Source organism: Hydra vulgaris, chromosome 15 (genome assembly GCF_038396675.1).
Source record: "Hydra vulgaris chromosome 15, alternate assembly HydraT2T_AEP".
NCBI lineage: Eukaryota > Metazoa > Cnidaria > Hydrozoa > Anthoathecata > Hydridae > Hydra > Hydra vulgaris.
In genome coordinates this window covers 24,155,423-24,182,083 of record NC_088934.1, presented here as the reverse complement: position 1 = coordinate 24,182,083, position 26,661 = coordinate 24,155,423, and the positions used below count along the sequence as shown (strand labels likewise).

Below are 26,661 nucleotides of genomic sequence, written 5' to 3'. Positions count from 1 at the left end.
GGATGAATCTTATTTCTGTGTATATGGTGCAAATTGTTCACAAAACTCTGGCTACTATACAAAGGATAGTTCTCAAACTGATCCTAACATTAAATTCAACTTCAAAAAAAAGTTTGACGAGAAAGTTCTTGTTTGGATTGCAATCAGTCGTTTTGGTCATTCATCGCCTTATTTTGCTGTAAAAAACTGTGCACTGGATGCAAAAACTTATTCTAAAGAATGTATTACAAAAAGACTTCTTCCATTTATAAATTCCAAGCATCAAAACATGAAAATTTTATTTTGGCCTGACGGAGCGAGATGTCATTATGCAAAACACACATTAGAAACTTACAACACTTTAGGTATTAACTTTGTCGACGCTAAAGATAACCCCCCAAATGTACCGCAGTTAAGGCCAATTGAAAATTTTTGGGCACATTTAAAAGCAAAAGTTTATGGAAATGGATTTACTGTGAAAAATCTTGACCACCTTAAGAATAGAATTCGATTAAAGTTGAAAAAATTTGATCCAGACTACTTTTTCAACCTAATGGATTCAGTCAAAACTAAAGTTCGAAAAGCCGCTGATTTAGGACCACTTTCGGTTATAAAATAGTTAACAATGTCCAGTCACTCATTTTAGTTAAAATTTTTGTCAAAAATCGATTAATTTTGTATTCAATTAAGAACAATTTTTCATTCTGGATTTTTTGTGAACAGACGTTATGTGGTGTTTTTTCTTAATTTGCTCAGTCTGACAGAATGTAATTAAAAACAACTTTTTTAAAAATTCTGTATAAGAGAAATTTTGGATAATGCCATTTTTAAGTGTATGACATCACAATTAAAATTATAATAATTGAATAATTTTTTAATATAATAATGTTGTTACATCGGTTAGAGATTAGTTAGATTTTTTTAATGTACCAATATCACCTGAACTTCAGCTAATTGTCTGTTGCCCAACAAATAAATATAAATCTATTTATTTGTTGGCCAACATACATTTAGACAAAGTTTAGACGCTTGGTTTTATTACTGATTATAATCATTTCTACATTTGATAATAAAATTTATGTTATACTACTAATAACATCATATCATAGTATTTATCAAAGAAGCTAATATTACATTAATAATCAAAGATGACAAAATTTTGTGTAAATTTTATTTTCTAAAATACATATATTTGTACTTTCGACTATTTGAAAAAATAAATACTTACAAATTTTCCATTACACCTTCTCAATACTTCAAATGTTGTGGAAAATAAAAATATATTCTAAAATAAAAAAATCAAGTGAAAAATAAACATTTAAAACCTAATTATATAAGCATAATTATGCAGATTTAAATTGGTATAATGCTAACCAGGGATTCCCAAAAAGGACGCTGGATTTGAAGGTCACAAAAAGATAATTTTTCCTGATTTCTTTCTTAGATTTTGATATATAGGAGCTCCAAAAATGTATAGAATTATGGACTTTGAGAAAAAAACGACGCTTAGGTTAGAGAAACAATTAACTTTTGAAACTAGAGTTTTTATGTATAATGGCTGCAAGGACTATAGGACTCCAAACTTTTTAAAAACTTCAGGCATAAAAACAATAAGTTCCAAGTTATTAAACCTCATGAATTTTTTCTTATCATAGATTATGTCACCCAAAATTTTTAGAACTCCTGGACATCTTAGACCAAGAAAAAATAGATTTAAAGCCAGAATTCTTTTGGGAATCTGCATCCCTGGTGCTAATGTATTCTATTTTTAAAATGCTGACTAAAGTCCTGTCACATTTTATATTATCTGCCTAAACCTGAACCCTCAGTGTTGATATATGTAGATACTGAAATAGATGTGTGTCTATTTCAGCATGATATCACCAGTGATGGTTTTTGTCCAACTAACTCTGTCTCCTTCATATATCTCATATATCTCTCTTATATAGCTGAAACATATAAATTCGTATGTTCCAGCTGTAATGCTAGAACATACAAATTTATATGTTTCAGCTTGTATTGTGTATATGTATTCAACAAATCTTGATTGCTTTTCCATTATTGACAGAGCTTCCTCCAAGTATGAGCTCAAAATTAAGGGAGGTATCCATATTGAAATGGAAAAACCTCTTCTTAATACACAATTAAAATCATACACTATTACTACAACAATATAATTTCTCAATTACCTTACTTTTTTTTTCCTATTTTGTCTATTATTAGTTACTTCACACCTTTTGTATAAACTTTTGTAAAATTGTATGGTAATTATTTATTTTATAAAATGTAACTATGGTAACTATTGTAAAAACTATTAAATTTTAAATGTAGCCAAAAAAATTGTTCATATACAGAAATTGTAACTAATTTTTTATATCTGATGATGTCAATTGATATTGATGAAACATGAATGTTTTATAAAATTTGGGTCTCAAAAGAAGCCAAATTTTATAAAACATTCAAAAACAATAATCATTTTATGTAAAGATTACTAGTTTAAATTTTATGGCTTAAAAACAATCATTTTTTATAATAAATAAAAAAGTACATATTTTCATAGTTTTCTAAATAAATTTTTTAAATTTGTGTTTCAATTTTTTTTTTGTTATTTTTGCAATTTTTATAAAATTAATCTTATTTTGAGGCCCAACATAATATGCTTTTAAAAAACTTTTTTTTTCAAAATATTAGGGACCCATCTGATGTTTAAGGGTCTTGAGCAACCCCTAAAAAAATTTTTTATTCAAAAATTTTTTAAAATTCATATTAATTTAGTATATAGAACACCATTAGGGGGTGCCACCAGACATTTTCAAAGAATATTGTTTTATGAGCCACCCTAATATATATATATATATATATATATATATATATATATATATATATATATATATATATATATTATATATATATATATATATATTCATATATATAAATATATACATATATATATATATATTTATTTATATATATATATATATTTATTTATATATATATATATTTATATATATATATATATATATATATATATATATATATATATATATATATATATATTTAATTATATATATATAGACACACACACACACACACACACACACACACACACACACACACACACACACACACACACACACACACATATATGCATGTTCAAGCATCATTGGTAATTTTATTTTGAAATAGCGCTTTGTCTGCGGGCAAGAGAGGGGGGGGGAGCTTCAGAAATACTCCTGAATAAAGATTTGGGTTTGGAGGAACTACTATCTAGATATTTAAAAAAATTGTTTTCCATTGATAAAAAATATAGGGGCAAATATTCTAGAACATTGAAAAAATTTGTAAAACCATAAAAGTATGTGGTACTATTAAAAAGCGATTAAATGAACCAATATACTCTGACATTTACCAAACTGGTAATCACAATCACAAAATCAAATATCTTCCACCAGAGCATCTTCTCTGATATACCACAGCAATATAAATCAAAATATTTTAATTTCTTTAGAAAAGTTACTTTTCATAACAGGAAAACTATGAACATTAAATGAATTATTACCTTGTATTAAGGCAATATGTAGTATAATACATATGGTAAATGTATTATAATACATATGGCTTAACAAAACTTTGAGAAGATCATTAATGATACAAACATTTTAACAAAATATTGGTTTTTTATTATGAACTTATTGCAGAATTTGCTTAACACTATTGAAATAGATACAGCCTGATCCTTGTCAAAGTTTCCCAAATGCTTTTCTAATAGAGTTACTAATAAAATATCAGAGAAAAACATACTTATGACTTGTGTTCAGTAAATGTTTTACTAATTCAACAATTCTAGGACTAAATTCTTTCTTTTTTGACCTTGTTATTTATGCGCAATTTTTTACTCCACAGCAGTCATGTTTAAAAGTTCAAGATGCACATAAGGCACACAATTGGAGAAAACTTTGATTGACTATAAAACAACAAACTATTGTTAAAGTTTTCATAACAACAGTTATTAAAAGGTGCAGTTCCGAGCATCAAAATGACAGACTTTCAGTATAGTATGATTAGTAGCACATAATGAACATAAGTTAACAATAAAAATTGCCATACAAATTAAATCGTACTGTTGTGAGTACTGTTTATTTAATACATTATTATTTGGAATGAAACTAAAATAAAACTCAAGTGCAATATATTCATTAATAATACTGAAAAAAGTTGGTAAAAGTACCACTGTCTATGGTATTAACAAAATGGGAATTCTCACCATTTGCTATCATATACAATGATTTTAAAACATCTCTACATTCAGGAGTTAGTTAACTTGCACATTCCATTATTTAAAAATAGCTGAACAGCGATTTCTCCTCAACTTTATGAAAAATAAAGTGATATAAAACATTCTTAAGAGTACAAAACTTGATCAACAGCCAAGAAACAATTCCTGTTTATTTACTGAGTTCAATTACATTTTTAGTGCTTATAATTGGTAAAATTTTTATTTAAAGGGCATACTTTAAAGAAAAAAGTTCTTACTGGTTTATCAGCTGTCCCTATCACTTTGTAGACATACAAAAACTTTTCATTTAAAAAGATTTCATATATAAAGATGTTTGTTAACCTCATGTTTAGTAACTCTACTTACGACTATGATTTATAACTAATGAATTTTAATCATTTTTTTAAATTTCTTTCTTGTCTCATTATACTGTTTGGGGGAAATTAAAGTTAAAAATAAGCTTTAAAGTCTGTAAAACTTTTTTTACTGTTGATTTTGCTTATTCTTATTTTTATTACTAAATATTACCTAATCTTTAATAAAGAGTAAAAACTTTTCTCCTTAGAAATAGTTTATATCAAATTTATACTTTTTCTTTTTTAACTACTTCGGTAATAAGTTTTTTATATTTAATTATAATTATATCTTAACAATGATTTAAAATTTGAAATTTACTGATTGTCATAATATACTCTCTCCGTCCGGAAATATGGTATACATATGCGAAAAAATAAAATAAATCAAAAAATGCTTATGACAAGTATATTATATTAACTTTATTTGAAACATTTTAATTAAATAAGAATGATTTTTTTCGCTCGAAATTTGATTTGGCTTTATTGTACGCTTCTTTGGAACATACATATTTTTCTAGCAGTCCACCTTCGTGACGTTTTTCTTTACTTAAATGAGGTATTTTATAGCTATTTCCTCCACCTGCTAACATAATTAACTCTATACATGCTTGCAATGTTGTAAAAACGTTAACGAGAGTATTTGCTTCTAATTGATGAATTGCAGCGGTATTAATTTTATTTGTCTCAAGAAACACTGATGTTTGAGCGTTAAGTTTTTAATTAAGAATGATATTGCTTACGTCAAATATTTCAGGTTATATTGTCATGAGTATTTACTATAACAATGTAATGACAGTTGCCAATTTACTTTTATAATCACGATAATCTACGATTTTTGTTGAAATGTATGCCATATTTTCGGACGAGGGAGTAATTCATATTAATAAATATAAATTATATCATATTTAAATAACCACTAATAATCTAATAAAATTTATTAAACTTAATAACTAACTACTTTGTATATCATAAATACGTCAAGTAACAGATAACGATTGTAATTAACGAAATTCAATCTTAATTAAAATTTTGGATAAATCTTTTTAAAATGATTTCTTTTAATTTATAAATATAGTTGTAATTATTAGTACTAGGGGTCGTCCATAAAGTACGTACGCTTTTTTTTTGTCTACCCCCTCTCCGCATTTTGTAATACGCTTTTTTGAGTACCCTCCACCTCCTTAAAAGTATCTACGCTTTTAACCAATTTATCTAACATTTTATGATATTTTTTTAAATTCAGGTTCTCCCTTCTTATAATTGACGCACTGCCCTTCCATCTCATATACACCATTTGCAGATCTCCTCTTCCCCTCCGAGCGTACGTACTTTATAGATGATTCCCTAGCATTAATATTATCATTACTTTTATTTTGATCCTTTTTTTTTTTTTGTCTTTATGCCGCAATGGTTAGTTTTCACATAGTCACAAGAAATTATTTAATGACTATGGTTTCCAATAGCCGTAGAAGGGTTGCAAAGCAGGGTGATTATAGCGATTATCCACCGCATTGGCCTTTAGTATAGCTGAGCAAAAGTTACGAAAAACCATAGTCGTAAAATATATCTGATATAATGGCTATGATCATAACCATAGTTATAAAAAAAATCTGTTACTATGACTGTGTAAAAATGTACCAAAATAGTTTTTTTCGTAACTAATTGGTATTGACAAACCCTTTGTTGCATTAGCATAAAGTTAGACACATGAGTTACGTTTTTTGAATTTTCGAAAATTATATTTTCAAAGTTCAATTTTTTTTTAAAGTATTTTTAATTAAAAGTTTGCTATTTTTTTGCTTATCGCACAACATATATTGAATAAAAACAAATTAATTTTGAAATATTTTTGTTACGTAAATAATTTTTAAATTAAAGTTAATATCAAGGTTGGCAACGGTTGGAGCGGTTTTTTTTTTACAAACGAGTAGCCGTTGGTATCAATTTTGTTTAATTTTCATTGAAGTGATTTTATATATATATATATATATATATATATATATATATATATATATATATATATATATATGTATATATATATATATATATATATATATATATATATATGTATATATATATATATATATATATATACTATATATATATATATATATATATATATATATATATATATATATATATATATATATATATATATATATATATATATATTAAATTTAATTAGGAGTTTTTCGAGTTTTATTGTAATATTGTTGTAACCAATGAAAAGTAAAATGTTCAACTTAGTTTTTAAAGTACAATCAAAGTATTTCGAAGTAATGGAATTCGAATTTTAATTTTTTAAAGTTTATATTTTCAAAGTTAAATAAATGTTTAGCAGATAGAATGGTTTGTTGAGCACTGATTTATAGTTTTAGATTTAGTAAATACAGGTTTTTAACAAAAACAATAATTTACGACTTTAGCTGAATAAATATCAGAGTTAATAAACAAATATTCAATATATTATCACGAAACATTTAGTTGTGCAACTTGAAAAAAAACCTCTCTACAAGTTAAAAAATGGCTCCTTCAACGAAATCATTGTGGAAAGAGTTTGACAAAATAAAGGCTCCTGATGACGCACCTCCAGGTGAGCGTGATCCTTCTGGAAAGTGTAAGGAATGCGGAAGATTTCTGAAAATGAAAAACTTATCAACTGGCGCTCTAAGGTCTCATTTAAAGTGTCACAAAGGAATTCTTGCAAGAGTGGTAGCCTCTGAGCTAGCAGAAACTGAGCAAGATGACGCGAATTCACTGGAACTTCACCGAGCTTTGGTTGATGTGGACGAATATGAAAAGAACGGTAACGATAAGAAAATTTAAAATACAGGCGGCCCTTGTTATGTGGGATCTTCTTATTTAGCTTTAATTGCTCATAAATAAAGTTTAACTGTTTCAATTTAATTTTTTTCAGATTCCATCAACAGTCCATCAAACAACTCCTCGGAAAACACACAAACAGAAGAAGTTGTTGCCAGCCCAATCCACAGCTAACAATTCAATTGTTGGATACTTTCAGCCCAAAGTTTCAATTTTTGACTAGCGCCAACTTGACTATTATTTCGACCTACTTGAGTTGTTGGTGAGCTGTTCCTTCTCATTCAACATTGTTGATACGGAAAGATTCAAAAAGTATGCGGCCAAAAGGAAACCCAGGATGACGGTCTGCAACAACTTTTTCAAGGTGTATGTATGTGTGTGTGTGTGTGTGTGTGTGTGTGTGTGTGTGTGTGTGTGTGTGTGTATGTGTAAAATTCTTTCCTAGTACAGCATGCTGCAGTCAAAAATAAGTTACTGCTGTAAAAACGTTTGCATGGATAATTATAATTTGAATTGAAACTCTGGATTTGTATATATTTAATTGGTTTTTATTATTTTATTTTTTAGCCAAAAACTCCCATTGCTTTACGGACAGGTAAAGCAATACATTTCTGAGAAATTGGGTGGAGAACTCAATGACTGTGAAGCCTTGGGGCTTCGACAGACATGTGGACAAGCAGAAGCAACGGTTCTTACATATCTGCAACACTTCATTTCATCAACAAAAACTTTGAACTGAAAAAGTTTGTTCTTGCTTGCCAGCCATTTTGTGTCCAACATACAGCTACAGCCTTAGCCAAAGCTTTGGATAAGGTTATGCAAACAGACCTTTCTTTTCTCAGAGCCAGCACTCAAAGGATTGCTGTGCACAATTCAGCAGCTAATATAAAGGCTGCAATTCCGAAAACAGTAGAGATTACAGACTCTCTGCTTTGTGCTAATCACTTGATTAACTTAGTGCTGCAAAAAGCCAACGAAAAGAAAATTTTTAAGTCTTCAAGCAACAATGGGACGTCCCAATCTTCTGAGGAAGACGACAACAACATTTATAAGGCAATCAAACAAGCCCAGGATCTCTCTGCAAAGGTTCACAGAAGTTAGGGTAAAAATTAACATTACACATCTCATAAATACTGAAATATTGTCCACCCCCTCCTTCTCCTCACACATGCAAATAATTGTGACACTTAATATTTATTTTTTATTTTTCTATTTTTAGTTTCTTACGTCAAGAACATCGCAGACTGCTTGACTAGATGGAACTCAAAGTCCATGATGATCACCTCTGTAATTCGGTTGAGAGAAGTCCTTGAAGAATTGAGAGACAGTAAATGAAAATTTGCTGATGTCATCCCGTCAGAGAGTCAGTTTTTACTTTTGGCGTAAGTTCAACCCATCTTGGATTCATTCCGTAATGTCAGCAAGGCCTTTTCTGCTGACAAGCATCCTACACTTCATCTTGCCTGTAGCCAACTGGTCAACCTTCAGATGAAGCTAAACTCCATTGCTCAATCAGACATACAATCTGCCACAAAAGACTTTGTCTAAATTCTGACTGGTGAGCTGAATAAGCGATTTTCAAACAGTGGAACAAAGAATCACTACCATACCATGGGAAATTTTCTGCACCCCTTCTTCAAGGGTGCATTGATGAAAAAGTATGGTGATTTGGAAGGGCTCATGGACAGGTTGGTGAATGAGTATCTAAGTCATCAAGAATTTTTGTCCCAAATCAGGAATGCTTCCCTTAATCTGACAGGGTCTGGCTTTGACCTTGACGAAGCTGAAAAATGTCTGGAAAAGAAATTCTGTTCAGGGATGGAGAGTCAAAAACTGAAATTGAGTTAGACACATACAAAGTTCTCCCTCGTCCCGATTCCTCAAACACTGATATCCTAAAGTGGTGGGAAGCCCATGCAAAAATGATTTCACTACTTTCCCAAGTTGCAAGAAAATACTTTAACTTTCCATTCCTTTAACTTCTGCATCAAGTGAGTTTTCTCAGCTTCAGGCAGTGTGGTCACTGATTTAAGAACAAAATTGGATCCCCAAAATGTTGACAAAATTGTTTACCTTAAGACCAACATTGGAAAGATGAATAATGCACGATCTGCTTTGACAATTTAAACAGCAGAAGAGGAAACAGAAAGGAAATCCAAGACCTACCAAAAAATATATAATATAAAAAATACTTATTTTAATTACAAATCTTAAAAAAATTTTAAAATCTCTATGAAAATAAGCTTCTTTTGAGACCCAGGTTGACATGCTTTTGAATAACTTTTTTTTCGACAATATTAAGGACGTTTATACCATTTAAATTGCTGCAATTAAGAAAAAAATAAAACGGTTTTTGAGAATGTTATAACACAAAAATTGGTGAAAAAAACGGTTGTGCCCCATAGTGAGGCTCAACCGCACCCTAAAATATATATATATATATATATATATATATATATATATATATATATATATATATATATATATATATATATATATATATATATATATATATAATATGCAATATAAATATATACATAATATGCAATATAAATATATATATAATATATTATATATATATATATTTATATATATATATATATATATATATATATATATAATATATATATATATATAGATATATATATATATATATTGTATATATATAAATAAATATATATATAATATATTATATTATAGATATAATATATTTAAGAGCTAGCGTCTCTTGTGCCATCTACTAAAATTCATTCTCGTGTTACTCGTCATTCAATTAAGTCTCATCCTTTTTCTGTGACTGTTCCTAAGTGCTCCAAAAACGCTTATTCGTCTAGTTTTTTTCCTCGAACATCAGTTCTTTGGAATTCGCTTCCTTCATCTTGCTTTCCTGATTCATACAATTTGCAATCTTTTAAATCGTCCGTCAATCGTTATCTTGCTGTACAATCTTCATCTTTTCTCTTACAGTAACTTCCAACTTTAATTAGTGGCTGCTTGCAGCCTTGTTGGAAGCGAAGATGTTTAAAAAATATATATATATATATATAATATATTATATATATATATATATATATATATATATATATATATATATATATATATATATATATATATATATATATATATATATATATATATATATATATATATATTCAAATTAGGAAATGCATAATTATATACCTACAATATATGATAATCACGAGATATACATAAATATTATATTTATGTATATCTGGTGATTATTATATATTGTGTAATGTAATATATGTTATTATAAATTGCTAAGAGTATAAATCGATATCTTGTTATATTTAATATAAAAAGATATCAATTTATACTCTTTGCTTTAAATTTTAATCAAAAACTCATTTATAAAAATTAAATAAAAAAATACGAAATCTTATTTCCGACATTTTCAAAACGATACTATTTCTATTTAAGTTTTTACATGAAGCATTCAAGTGTGACGATTGTGGTTATTGTCATTCATAATTATCTAACGATAACAAATATCAAAAGTACGCGGTTGTGCCTCCTGTGCGTCTATGCGGTTCTGCCCCAGAGGATAGTTTTTAGAAAGAATGCAGTTTCATAGGTTGCTCATTAAGTTATGCCGATGTCAAAAACGGTTTTTACTTGATGAAATAATGCTGATAACAAATGTGTTTAACACTAAATATTGCTCAATCCTCAAAAAAAAGGTCTGGAAAAAAATGATGTAAATATAATATTTTTATCACAATAGACATTATTATGTACAACTTCCCAGAAACGCAACAGGCGTTCTTTTTGACAATATCGAAATGAAGGAAACTGATTTACCGACGCATGGTATGCTTTTTGCCATATTAGGTAACATTTTTCAAAGGGAAATGTTGAAAAGCAGTTATGCCCCCAATTCTCCTATTTATTTTAGTAAAATGACTTTTATGGGGCATATCGGGACAACAAGTTATTTATATAATTGACTATATTACTACCATTTCGCAATGCTGTTTACAGTTTGGTGATTTTATTTTTAATATTTTTAATAGTCTTTGTTTTATGCTTAAACGTAAAACTAATTCATCCCCGATTTCTTTCCATAATTTATATTCATCAAAAGATAAAATTAAATACATTTTACGCAATGATAATTTTAATAAGCAGCTAATTTTTCAAAACAAATCTTTTTAAATTTTGTATTGATTATCGCGGATCATGCTTGTGGAATTAAACAGTTTTTAAAAATTTTACTGTGGATTTTATTCCTCAAAGTAACTACTTTTCTTTTAAACAAAAGCTTAAAGAACTTATTTTTACACTCGAAGATTTAACAATATACTTCTGATATATATATATATTTTTTTGTGATCTTCCTTTTTACCCTCTATTTAAACATGAAGTTATAAAAACTATATATGTATCATTAACAACTGCAATCTACACATATAATAGATACAACGCATCTTATATTTATATCAGAATGTTTTAAGTTTTACTTCGTCATTTCGTCATAAGAAATGTTCGTCAACACGAACATTTTTTAGCGGTACTCGAGGACAAGACCGTATGTTCTTCTACGAGTCCACGCTTTTTTTTTTTTTTTTTTAATAACGATCATTATATATATATATATATATATATATATATATATATATATATATATATATATATATATATATATATATATATATATATATATATATATATATATATATATATATATATATATATATATATATATATATATATATATATATATTTTTTTTTTTTTTTTTTTTGTTCTTTCTTTAGATGATTTACTATATTAGTCGCTTTACAATTATAATAACTTCAATAACATAATAAAATAATTACAAGATTTATTAAGTTTGTAAGAAGAAGAACGCGGAATCTCGTAGAAGACCTTAAGGTCTTGTCGTCAAGAACCGCTTTGTTTTTCAACTACATCGTTACATTAATTGTGTTGATATATATATTCTCGTCGAAAGTAAAAATAAATAAACGTAAAAAATATATAACATTCATTTATGTAAATACTAAGAATTTAATTTTAAAAATTTTACTCTATCAAAATTATAAATATAAGAGTATGTTATCGATAGATAAAATAATCTATTTAAGTTTGCTTTTGAATGTGTTGTAATTCCACTCTTGAGTAAAATCAAAATGTTTCAAAACTATTTTTTTCTATAAAAAAGCTCCTCAATATGAGATACAAGAGCTACCAAAATTTGTATGCAAAAAGGTTGTTGGATAAAGTTTTAATTTCGAAGATATGTGAGCATAAATTATAAAAAGGATAAGGGGAAGTGTTAGTTTTACATTTATAAATAAAGCAAAGAATACTATAGACATTAAGTTAATATACATTAAGAATATTCATTTTAAGTAAAAGAGGCCTGGCATGAGTAAAATGGTCTTTAAAGTTTATAAGACGTGCGATATGCTTTTGTTGACGAAAAAGAAGTTCTAGTGTACTTTTATTTACACCACCCCATGCAGGATAAGCATAATTAATATGGCAATGAATAAATGAGTAATATAATTGAATTAAAGTATATTTATTAAAAAAGGTCTTGATTTGTATAGCATTCTTATACTTTTAGCAATTTTATTGTTTAGGTTGTTAACATTATTTTTCCATGTGAGATTTTCATCAATGTAAATACCCAAGAAATAAGTAACTTTAACTCTTTTTATTTCAGTATTATCAATATACTAGGAAGGTATTTTTGAAAGAAAATTTTTTTTGAAGCTGGGTAGAATCCATTTAGTTTTTTTGATATTTATTGTTGGTTTGTTTGACTTAAACCATTTAGAAAATTTAATGATTTCACTATTCATTTTGTTGAATAATGTTGGTAAGTTATTGTCAGTTAAAAAAAGATTTGTGTCATCGGCAAACCTAATTGTTGTCAAATTTGTTGCTTTATAGAGATCATTAAAATAAATTAAAAAAAGCAAAGGTCCTTATATGGATCCTTGTGGAACTCCGCATGATATATTTAATAAATTTGGTGATCAGGCTGAATCTATTCTAACAAATTGTTTCCGATTTTTTAAATAGTTTTTAAATAATAATAATACATTTCCTGTGATTCCATAGAATTGTAGTTTTGTAAAAAGAATTTTGTGATCAATCGTGTCAAAAGCTTTTGATAAGTCTATGAAGATGCTTAGAGTATATTATGATTTTTCAAATGAATTGCAATATTTCTAGTATGTTGAAGTATTGTTGCATTCTTGCATTGGTTTATATATGTATTAAAAACAACTATCTGAGCGTTTTTTAACTTTCTGTTATATTACATAAAATCGTATATAAAAGTTGTAATTACCATGACAATTATAAAACTACATACTATAGTCATTAAAATAATGATGCGTGACTTTCATCATGTTTATCAACGTGACTTATACCACGTATACGTAATAATTTTAATTCACCAACTTTATTAGAGCAAGTATTGCATGTTCAGCAGAACTATTTTTTTTGAATCCAAATGGATTGTTGTATATTTTATTTATAGTTAGGTAGCTATATATTCTATTATATAAAATTCTTTCCAAAACTTTAAAAAAAAACAGGGAGAATTGAAATTGGGCGATAGTTATTGAGTTTAGTTAGTTCACCTCCTTTAAAGATTGGAGTAACTCAAACTAATTTAAGAGCATCTGGAAATATTTCTTGTTTAATTGAGTAACTAAAAATTTGATTTTTTGAAATCGTCTGGTCCAACCGCTTTATTAAGTTTAATCATTTTGTAGGCCAATTCAAATTCTTCAAATGTTGTTTCAAAAATATTTAGAGGAAGAGCTTAACCCAGCGGGCACGGGTATGTTCATTGTACATACATTGTACGTCCGGACGGAAAGTACAATTTTAGATCAATTTTGGTTCAGATTGGAATTACTGAATGACGTCCAAATCTGAACGTACAATGTATATTCAAATTGGACGTTCATTTTCGGCCCAAATTGGACGTACATTTTAAGCACGATTTTGGTTTAAATTGGAAATACTGACAGACGTCCAAATGAGAACGTGCAATGAACTATCTTTTGGACTTATGTTCAATAAGATCGTTGATTGCACGTTTTCGTATATACGAAGAAAAAACAGATTTTGAGCCTATTTGGAACAAAAATACCAAAGTCAAATTTAACCATTTTTGTATTATATTTTATTTATTATATTTGTAATGTATTACATTTTGGGTGAAGAACTAAAATGTAATACATTTTGGTTCTTCACCCAAGAAAAATCTTCCTCTTCAACAGCTTTACCACCACCACGATCACCACCATCTTTTCTGTCAGGAGCACGTTTCAGAATATTGCCAATAGAATGGTGCACTTCATGTATAGTATACTTCGCCATAGAATCTAAAATATAAAACTATTACATACTAACTTTTTAATACAGTAAATACATATAAAGGACAGTATTTAACAAACTTACATTAATAGGATAGCTTTGACATTTGCATGACATAAACTGCCACCAACCATTGTTAATTGTCTTTTCTTAAATCAATATGATATATTATTATAATATATATTATTGTATATTAGAACTTTTTCTTTTATATATATATATATATATATATATATATATATATATATATATATATATATATATATATATATATATATATATATATATATGTGACAAATATTATCAGATTGAATCTAGAAATACTAAGGAAATATTAAAATGTTTGGCTATAACTGTATATCGGAAGAGTCTATTTTGCCATTAAAAAAAATTATTATGGTACTATAACTATTCACGAGTGCTTGTCATAACAATATGTAATTTGTTTAAATATTTTATGTTCCTAACATTTTTATCTTTCCATATAAAATAGTAATTAAATACGGTTGAATACAAACAATTTAACAATAAAACAATATAATACTAGCAATTTAATGGCTTATTTTTATATAATAACTTACAATAACTCTTTTGTTTATTAGATTTTTTTCAAAAATGAAATAAAATTAAAAAATTAAAACTTACTAACCTCAGGAAGAGGAAATCTTGACATGGAGATTTTTGAAGAGACTTTGGTGGAGACACTTTCTTTAGGATTGGAATTTTAGATACAGTAGATAATGTAAAGTTAGGACAAGAGCTTGAAGATGAAGGCATCAAAACTGCTTTTGTAGAGGTATTTGAAGCAAAAGATTTTATAGCTGGTTGAATAGAACCTGAAGCAGGTTTTGAAATAGCAAGAGATTGTGAAGCTTCAGGATTTTGTAAAGGAAATAATATTAGAGCTTTTTCTTTTTTACTAAATGCAGATTCATAAACTCTTTCAGTACCAGAACTTGCACCTTTAAATGTATGGGTAGATTTGTTAAAAGAAGATTGTGACCTAACTCTGTTTTAGGACATGTAGCTAAATAAAGAAAAGTTTATATAAATCTTAAATATATATCTAAATAAATGTGTGCTTGTTACATATAAACAAAGAAATTACAACTATGCATGGTATTTAATTTGAAAATAAAAATAGTGCAAACTACATAAATTAATTAAACAATAGAGCATACGTATTAAATTTTTCTTTCAGGTTTCACCATCTTCTGATTTTCAGCTTCTTTCTTATTTGAGGATGCTTCAGATTCATCACTTGTGAAATCAAAACCTTCACATACTGATGTGTCGTCTAAATTTTATATATATGTATATATATTATATATATATAAAATTTATATAATTTTTAATTTATAAAAATAAATTTATATTGTCAATTTTATAGATCATTGACATATAAATGAGATCGAGAAAATATCAATATCACAATACTCACTATAATGACACTTTTCCTTAAGGAGCGGAAAGCAAAACCAATCATTCTGAGGTATTAATGTTGTTTACATGCTTTTATAACATTAATACCTTTAGGCCATCGCACAAACTCCCTTTCATTTGGAGCTCCTTCAACCCACACTTACTGCTCTTCACCAAGACATATTTATTTTACTATTATATCATAATAAAAACAAATATAAAAGAGTTCTAGACATAAAAAGAAGTTTTTCTCCCATTTATTTATATAAATAAGCGAGTTTATAGATCTACATTTCAAGTTCAGAAAAAAAATTAATTAAAATTAATTTTTTTCATCATTGCGTAGTAATGGAAATATTGATAAACCTCTTTTTTCATTTAAACAAACACATTTCTTTTGAAAATCTGCACAACTTAATGTTCTTTAGACAACTTTATTAAAATGTTTGGTGCGAAATAATGATATATTAAACTGCATTGATGGATCTGGAGTATCAAAGATATTGTCTAAATATTTAGTAATAATAACATTACATTGAAAGGTCCTATCATTGTTCTTAGCCTTTATAAAAGCAATAGAAGAGTTGTGGGGCAAAAAACAACTATCTTTTCTGTTAGCTAAAATTTTAGTTTCTAAAGTTTTTTTAGGTAATTTTCCAAAACAATGTTGATACTCAGATTGTCATTTTGAAACTTGAGACACTGGATTGGAAGAATTCCGTATGTTTCTTTTCATTCTTAAAAAAAAACCCCTAAAAAGGAAAACATAATATTCTGTTAAGAGAACATGAATAATTACAAGAAACGTCAACTAAAAAATGCAAAAGATTATGCACATTATAGACTGTAAATGTATTGCTATATATTTTTAGCTTCATTCACAAAATACTTTAGTAAACCACTTGCACAATCTAAATATGGAACACATAGATGGTCATCATCTTCTAATAATATGGTCATTGCAATACTTAGGACCAAAAAATGTTCATACAACTTCTTTGATACTATACCTCTTAATGCAACTGGACCAGTATATAATAAAAATTGTCAAAATTCTGTCGCTTTCCATCTATCCAAGGCATTTAAACTTCTAGGTTGCCAAGCAAACTCACTTGGTATACATCCATTATTACTCACCAATACTAGAGACATCTCTGAAATCTGAGCAGCAGATATTTTCCCACCTGGTCCTTTTTTCAAATAATTTAAGATGCGACGCATTAAACCTAAACATACAAGATGCCTGTAATTTAGTGTGAAAGAATAAACGCAATCAATTCTAATTCCAGTTAAAGGAGACATTAATCGTTGATGATTATTGTGATACCCAAACTGTTCAATAGTAATTTCATCTCTCAATTAAAAATGTTCATCTTCATTAAATACCACTCTTCCTTCATGTGTTCCATGATTAATGCACCTTTCGCAGGAACAATAGCCAGAATGAGGCTATACACTTTAAAAAGGCTCTGGAAGGTGCATCACAAACAAAAGATTTAATCTCTATGCTTATCTGGTCTCCATCGACATAATTCTAGTGTTCCTTAACTCATTCCATTCATTAACAAAATCTAACAAATATTTATTAATATTGTCTGGTTTATGATCACCATTTAAGATAGCAATATAAATATATCAGAATTATCAAGGCATGCAAGAATTGGCCACATCTGCATACTTGGTGATTTAAAAAGAATAACTCCATCAATATTTATTGACAACTTGATAATATTACCAACAGCATTTTTTTCACTTAGAACACTTTTAATTCCTTTAAATATTCCATAATATGCACAATCCCCGCCACATTTTCTTTCTACTGGTATTTTTCTATTGATTATCAATAGAAAAGTAAATGCACAATTTAAAAAAATGGAAAGGTATCAATTTGATACCTTTGCATTTTTTTAAAATTGGATGCCATTTAAAAAAACACTGAATCCTTGGGGCGAAAAAACCACGTGATCATTGTGTAATAAAAAAATAAAAATATCTACCATTATGATATGGGGGCAAACAAACACGTTGATTTCAGTACAACGCTACTTAAGCGCTTTGAAAATGTCTTATGATTATCAAGAAAAACTATCAAAAGAGGTTGCTGAACGTTACCAAAATAAGTTAGATTTAATAGGTAAGCTTACAATACAACTAATAAAATTTATTAAAAGAAATTTTATATTAGGTTACATATTAAACACGCTAATACTGTTAGTGTGTTTACTTAATTAAGTAAACACACTAATACAGTATTAGTGTGTTTACTTAAACACATAGTATTAGCTTGTTAAATATGAAACCTGATATAAAATTTCGTCTAATAAAGTTTAGTAGTTAATCTTGTGTTTAACTATACTATTTATTTATTTAATCACACTAATACTATTAATAGTATATTACTAATACTATTAGTAGTAGTATTTAATACTATGACTAATAGTATTAGTAGCGATTAAATAAATAAATAGTAAAGTGTGATTAAACAGAAGAATAGTATTAGTTTGCTAATAATGTATCGGTTATATCTCTAAAACACTATTACTATTACTATCATAATAATAGTATTTGTACTAATCCTATTAGTAATATCAATAGTTTTATATATATATATATATTATATTTATATATATATATATATATATATATATATATATATATATATATATATATATATATATATATATATATATACATATATATTATATATATATTATATATATATTATATATATATGTATATATATATATATATATATATATATATATATATATATATATATATATATATTACATATATATATATATTATATATATATGTATATATATATATATATATATATATATATATATATTATATATATATATATATATATATTATATTATATATATTATATATATGTTGAAGAAACTGTGGTCAAAATAATGTTTTTCTTCACTTAAATTGTCATAACTTGCCAATTCTTATCGAAATACAAATATCTTGGTGTCAAAAGATAGGTGTAAGAGTGGGCTACAACTTTATGTTAAACTCTAACCACCGGGTGTATCGGATGGACAGAGGGGGCACCAAACCACCACCTCGACCGTATAAAACTGAACACTTTTTTCAGAAAAAATTTTTTTTTAAAGGTATAAGCAATATAAATACACAAAAAAGTTGTTTTAAATTTATAGTAAACCACCAAAATATACGAGAGGTGAATGTTGCAATAGAGGTAGGTGTGGTGGCGATGGGTGTATCACACCCTAGGATCAAAAACGACTTGATTTTATAAATATTTATATATTTATAAAATCAAGTCGTTTTTGATATAGGTGTGGGGCGTATGCCCACCACCTGCCTACCCCCCCCCCCCCACCTCTCCACCCAACTTAAAAAAAAAATTATTATTTTCAAAATTTGAACAATAAATTTAAAAAATAAATTATAAAATTGGAAAAAAATTGGAAATAAATTAAAAATTAAATTCATACCAGACAACCACCAAATATGGGAGGTGAATGTAAAACTCACAGTAGATATGTTGATGATGTTTTAGTACTATAATATCAAAAAATGTTTCAATTCTTGAAATATCTGATTGATTATTTAAAGTACAACAACAAAGAAGTAAAAAACATATTCCACTAGATTAAAAGATACATTAGTGGTGCATCCATGGTCATAAGAGAGTGGAGTATAAGGGAGGGCGTATCCAAATATGTCATAAGAAAGGGGCATTCTAATGCCCCTTCCACTTCTAACCAAAAATTATTATTTAATTAGATATATATTACCAAAAAAATTATACAACTACTAATGTGGGGCTGTAAGTCAATTGGCTGTAAAAAACATGTCATCTTTCTAACCAAGTATATCAAAAACCTATAATAAAGTCTTTCATGTGATTATTACATTAACAGAAGTAAGGACCATACAGTATAGTTAACGAGCTAGCCATTTTGTTTGGTTAACAAACAAATTTCCTGTTTCAAAATAAATAATAAATAAAATATTAAAAAATAATAATAATAATATATAACTATTTTAAAGATAATATATTATATTTTTGTCTTGGCTTTTAGTGAATGATTAAAATAATTTATTCCAAAAATGAAACTATGTTTTAATCATTTTTAACGATAGACACCACGTGAAGGTAAGCCAGAGCCGTCTATCAAAAAATTTAACAAGTCACAACACTTGCTGTATTATTTATGCAAGTCACAACATTTGCAATACATTTTTGGCAAGTCACAACACTTGCTGTATTATTTAGGCAAGTCACAACACTTGCTAGATATTTATGCAATTCACAACACTTGCTGTATTATTTGGGCAAGTCACAACACTTGCTGTATTATTTATGCAAGTCACAACATTTGCAATACATTTTTGGCAAGTCACAACACTTGCTATATAATTTATGCAAGTCACAACATTTGCAATACATTTTTGGCAAGTCACAACACTTGCAGTGTTATTAAATTAATTAAATTGTAACTCACCGGAAACAACATCAGCAGCAAGCTGGACCTTTTTCATGCAATAGTCAACAGCTTCATTATCAATTGCATAATCTTTCCAGTAAGAAATGGTGTAAATGAAGTCATTTTTTCTTTTATTAACTTTTTTTACTCTGCTGCGATATAAAACACTTTTGCATGTCTTTGGATCGTACCATTCATGTTCTAGTTTCTTCCCAACAATTCTATCTGACATGACATCTTCTAAATCAAATAGTTGGTCATTGGATAAGTGCTTATATGAATTAATAATCTCGCCAAAATTTAATTTAGATAGGTCACGCTCTAACTTTCTTTTTTCTTTTTCATCCATTTTTTGGCGCTTGATTTTTTGTCTTTTGCAAATCTCATCTCCTACTTTGCATAGATAGAGTCGATTTGTAAATCTGTTTTTACGTGCTACATTAATTGACCATTTAACAATCTTTTCTCTTAAACTTAAATCTAGAGTGTCTAGATATTCGACAGCCCTATTCTTTTTTGATCTAAGTTTGCAAGAGATATAGCAAGTTGTTGCATTAGTAGCCCATACTTTTGCATCACTAAACATACCCATTAATTCCTCACTATCTACATTGTGAAGCCTTGCACTAGCTGTTTCCTCTTTAAATGTCTCTGTCACAGTTAGTGAAAAATATCTACTATATTGTCTATTTAAAACATCTTCCACTGCAATAAGACAGGCCGAAGTCATTTTAAAAAGCTCTTCATCAACAGAGCATAAATTTGTTACTGATTCTAAAATATTTGGCTCTAGCGGTTGTTCAAAAAAATCTGTCTTTCTGCAAAACAAACCAGCTGGATTGAATTTGCATGTTTGAATTGTTTGTATAACATTTTTCACAACCTGGATACCATCAACATGATCAAAAGTTGCTCGCTCTGATGTAACATAAAACTTTTTCATCCAGGGTCCAGTAAGAAGTTTTCCAAATACTGCAAGTACACACATTTGTTTGATTGCGGTTGCACTACAAAATACTGTTCGAAGAGTTTCTTGTAAACTTTTACACTTTACTGTTCCAATTGTAAGATATTGTTTAAGTTTACTGTGATGCTTCATTAAAATAAAGCAAGTATGGAAAAGAATGTGAAGTCTGTTTCCACGATACCTAGGAATGATACCTCGTGGTAAATCATTATTATCTAAAAAATTTACAAAACCTTGTGGATCGCCTTTTACATCTTTAAATCTCATTTTGTTTATAGCTAAAATAATCAAGGTTGCCATGCAGTCATTTCCAAACAATTTGCATTTCTCATTCTCTAGAGACTTCAATGCTGTACAGCATGATATGGCAATTGTATCAAGAGGGTGCAAATGGCAGTTCAGCTCATTCAGAGTTTTCCCCCAGGTTGCACATACTTTGCTTACGGTAAGATGATTAACAGTAACTCGGTCAGACATTGTGTTAGAAATATTATTAATAATTGAATTATGAGATTCGTTATAGCTGCACAAGTGAAAATGAGAATAAATAAAAGCCATATGATCGATGGCATTACATATATGGTTTTCGTAATCATCAGCTGTCCCACCGGGTAGTTGGTCCAGAGCAACACCTAGACATTGATCTTTTGACGTCAAGTAAATACTGTTAATATGAACACCTTCTTGTGTTGTAGCATCAAACCCAAGAGTAAGTTGACTATTGTAGATTGCCCATTCAGCTGCCTGCAAGCTTGAAATACTGCCAAGCTCCCGAGCCATTTGTTCAACGCTATTGCGGTGTGGAATATCAGAGAAAGCAAAACCCATAGATTGTCCAATTTTCTGAATGAGAATAGGAATGATACCTGTTGAGACATTACATATTAACAAGTTATAAATAATCATTCTCATCTGTAACGAATATGTCTTTCCTTTTTCATTTATGTTCAAAAGTGTGGTTGTGTTCTCCTCTTTTTGAAGCAAATCATTTTCCAAACTAGCAATTACTTTTTCCTTTGCCCTATTATCTGTGTTATACCTGACCTTTATTTGATGCAACTTTTTTTTTTCATTAAATTTTAATTTTTTTATTGTAGCTGAATGATTGCGAATTTGTTGAGTATAATAATATGTTTGCATATTTTTCTTTAGTTCTTTTAATTCCGTTCTTAAACCTCTTATAATCTCTTCTTTTCTTTTAACACTTTGTCTTAAAACTTTTAGTTTATATGGCATAATATTTAAATTAGATTTAACTATAGCTATATTTTTTCTGTATTTCTTGGAAGAGGTAGCTAATTGATTAGCCAAATTGCTACATTCACTACATTTATGATATGATTTGGGCAAGTGTTGAAGTTTAAAAACTCATTGATTTCTTCTACAGTTTTCTTATGTAACTCACCGCTGTTAATGAAAACAAAAAGTACATGCCCGTTTCTACACTTAACGTTTGTATCTTTAGACAATTTATAGTTAGCATTTAAAAAAGTGTTGATTGCTCCTTGAAATATGAATGATTTTTTTGCTGGGCCCATAACACCTTTTTTAATGAAAAGAAAACTAACAAAAATTTGATACTTTTATAATAATAATTACAATAGCATTTTCATCTTAATTTCAACAAGCACAGAAAATATTTTACAGTAAATATTTACGAAATAATTAAATGTATAACTTAAATTAAAAAAAAAACATTCCTTAATAAATTTACTAAATAAAATAACATGCATACCTTTTACAGCAAAATAATGGTTGAAATGAAAATTTGCAAACCAGTATAATCATTAAAATTAATTTTCTAAAAATAAATGGTATAGTAACTTTAATACTATATTTACTTTTTGTTGCTATATATTTTATGTTTTTGTTGCTACATTTAGTTATTGTTTCTATATAAATTATAATAGTTATTAATACATTAAGTTGACGTATTGGTTATTATTAATACGCTAATGTATCAATAACTATTAAAAATAAAATTAACTGTAAATTAGTGGATATGCAAAATTAGTGGAATGCAAAATAAAATTTTTTATTTAAAAACTTTGTTATTATTAGTATTTTATAACCTGCTATATTATCAAATACTGTTGTTTATCTAAATCAAACATAAATTTGCACGCTAAGAAAATATTATAATAGATACATGAAAAAATTTTATTAAAGGGTAGAAGAAAAAAAAAGCATGTTTCCTCCATTAAGTATGAAGAAACATCATAACTTCATCCCAGAAATTAATGTTTTTAAACACAAAAGCTAAAGTTAACAACTTAATCGTTAAATTCCATTTATAAATTAGCATCGAAATAAAAACAAATCTTATATAACTTCATGTATTTACAAAAAAATGTAAAAAAAATAAATCCAGGTGAACCTAGTATTGAACATAAACATTTGCTATTCCACCCGGACCTCTTTTGCCACTTCCACCTCTGCTTCTGCCTCTTCTGCCCCCTCGTCTTTGGTGACGAGGGGGCAGAAGGTCCCACCACCCAAGTATGGAGGACGAGACCATTTAAAAGATGGCTTGTCCTCCCCATTATTACGCAACCAACGCAAAAATGATGCATTGGTAAGCGGTCCTGGGTAACGAGACTTATATTTTACATAATCTTCATAAGTTGGTTCTATAATGACAATATAAAAACAATAAAATAAGTAATATCTCAATTAGATTATGTAAATTAATTTAAAAGTAGAATTAACAAAATGATTATAAACATATATAATTTAATAGATAAATGACAACACTGGCTAAAAATAAAAATAATATTATAGTCTTAAATCAGTTTGCTATATTTAAATATACAAACTTAACCAGTTGAAGCAGATGATGATGGTACTAAAAAAAAATTTAAACAAAGAAATCATATAATATAATATGTTTTTTATTTAAATCTTAATGCAAAGATGATAAATATTGTCTTACCAGTTTGAGTAGGCAGAGGTGGCACTAAAAAAGAAAGCATAATACAAAAACAAAAATTGCAAATATTTTTTTATATGAACTCTTGTGGCAAAGTTAATATATATAGTCTTACAAGTTGCAACAGATAAAGAAAAAAAGCATAATAATAATAATAAATACTTAAATCAATTTTCAAAGAAAGAAAATATATGTCATTACCAACTGGAACAGATGAAATTTGCACTAAAATAAAGAAATAGGCATAATAAACTAAAATCAAATTCTTGTAATAATTTTCCAATTACAAGTTCACTTTATACACCTTACCAATTCGTTCAGATGACAATGGCACTAAAAAATAAACATAAAATACAGCCACGTCTTAAAATTATTTGGTTGTTAAAAAGTAAAAATATGTAAACCTTACCAGTATTAACAGAAGAAGATAAATCTAAAAAATAAAAATACATTACATTATCTTGCAACTATATATGTAAATTATTTGTCGATACTAGAAAATATTTGTTATTTAAGATCTATAAATTCTTATTGAAAATATATGACATTACCAACTGGAACAGATGCAAGTGGCACTAAAATAAAAAATAAAATCTTGTATTTATTTTGTAATAACAATCATGTTGAAAGGTTTAGATTATACCTTACCAACTTGTTTCGATGATGATGGCGCTAAAAAATAAAAATATAAAATACTATAGCATAGACTTATATGATAAAAAAATGTTATATGAAAAACTTTATATGAAAAAATTAAATAATATAGCACAACCTTAAAATAATTTAGAAATTAAAATCATATATGAAAATAAAAATATAAAAACCTTACCCATTATAACCGATGAAGTTGATACTAAAAAATAAAAAAGGCAATACACAACAGAACGGTATAAGTATTTAAGAATTGCAACCATCCGTAAACTTATTTGTAATTAACAATATATATATACATACATACACACACACACATATATATATATATATATATATATATATATATATATATATATATATATATATATATATATATATATATATATATATATATATATATATATATATATATATATAAACCTTACCAACAGTAACGGATGAAGATGATACTAAAAAATAAAAAGACAATACACAAAACAACCTTACAATTATTTTATAAATAAAACTATACTGAAAAATAATAATATATAAAACTTGCCAACAGTAATGGACGATGATGATACTAAAAAATAAAGGAACAATACACAACATAATCTCACAATTATTTAGCAATTATAATCATATCGAAAAGTAAGAATATATAAACCTTACCAGCAGGAATAGACGACAGTGACACTAAATATGAATTAAATGGCATAATACAAGTCTCCTTCCATTAATATATATATATATATATATATATATATATATATATATATATATATATATATATATATATATATATATATATATATATATATATATATATAACAATTTTATATATATAAAAATTCTCTCACCAATTATCGAAGTAAGGTTTGCTAAAGATAAAGAAAATAAATTAAAATTGTTGGAATGTGAATGGAATATATTTCAACTTTAAAATACACTTTTTTCGAGTTATAATATCTATATAATGATGTATTAACAAAGTATTTTAAGTACTTTAAAATATTGAAACCTACAAAACTTACATATTTGTTTGCCATATTCACCTAAATACCAATTTTAAATTAAAACATTTATTTGAAGTTTATATTTGTAATGATGTATTAATTAGTTATATGTTGAAAAATATAGAAATCTATGAAACTTACGAATCTGCTGGCCGTACTCACCTAAATACCAATTTTAAATCAAAACGTTTATTCAAAGCTAACAAGGAATACTAACACAGCATACAAATACTTTTAAATGATATAGTAACTAAAACAATTTAAACTAAACTTACTTATTGTTTGTTCTAATTTGTCTACAGAAAAAAAAGTGAATTAATAAAATGTAAGAATTAGGTATACAAACATACAACTAACAACAATCTACATAGGCATAATAAAGAAATGTATTTGAAAACTAATAGTAAATGACTAAATACTAAATTAAT

The 26,661-nt window shown here is 27.2% G+C and overlaps 2 protein-coding genes across 5 annotated transcripts in view; both read right to left on the bottom strand.

The window, feature by feature from the left end:
- The window catches only part of LOC136092201 (NEDD8-activating enzyme E1 catalytic subunit-like), a 72,023-nt gene extending 67,109 nt beyond the window's left edge, over positions 1-4,914 (bottom strand). The window contains exons 1-2 of one of the 2 annotated variants that reach the window (XM_065819950.1): positions 4,784-4,914; positions 1,208-1,264 (exon numbers count right to left, since the gene is read on the bottom strand). In XM_065819950.1, the coding sequence (XP_065676022.1) occupies positions 1,208-1,218 (11 nt within the window). In that variant the 5' untranslated portion in view covers positions 1,219-1,264; positions 4,784-4,914. Of the gene's footprint in view, positions 1-1,207; positions 1,265-4,243; positions 4,352-4,783 lie in introns of those variants that run through there. The other variant, XM_065819949.1, reaches the window with a different exon arrangement.
- A 10,532-nt stretch (positions 4,915-15,446) lies between these two features.
- Positions 15,447-26,513, bottom strand: LOC136092362 (uncharacterized). 3 transcript variants are annotated; one of them, XM_065820428.1, is made up of 19 exons: positions 26,375-26,513; positions 26,252-26,272; positions 26,078-26,098; positions 25,890-25,913; positions 25,777-25,800; positions 25,664-25,687; positions 25,414-25,437; positions 25,233-25,256; positions 25,136-25,159; positions 24,994-25,017; positions 24,894-24,917; positions 24,786-24,809; positions 24,588-24,611; positions 24,477-24,500; positions 24,033-24,285; positions 23,391-23,456; positions 19,693-19,759; positions 15,979-16,094; positions 15,447-15,824 (listed from the first exon to the last, which is right to left on the bottom strand). In XM_065820428.1, the coding sequence occupies exons 7-15, from the start codon at positions 25,415-25,417 to the stop codon at positions 24,056-24,058; spliced, it is 402 nt and encodes a 133-aa protein (XP_065676500.1). In that variant the 5' UTR covers positions 25,418-25,437; positions 25,664-25,687; positions 25,777-25,800; positions 25,890-25,913; positions 26,078-26,098; positions 26,252-26,272; positions 26,375-26,513; the 3' UTR covers positions 15,447-15,824; positions 15,979-16,094; positions 19,693-19,759; positions 23,391-23,456; positions 24,033-24,055. The 3 variants fall into 3 exon arrangements, with proteins under 3 accessions (XP_065676500.1, XP_065676499.1, XP_065676498.1); XM_065820427.1 differs by lacking the exon at positions 26,375-26,513 and having other exon boundaries at positions 26,252-26,344; XM_065820426.1 differs by lacking the exons at positions 26,252-26,272; positions 26,375-26,513 and having other exon boundaries at positions 26,078-26,200.
- Positions 26,514-26,661: the final 148 nt, after the last annotated feature.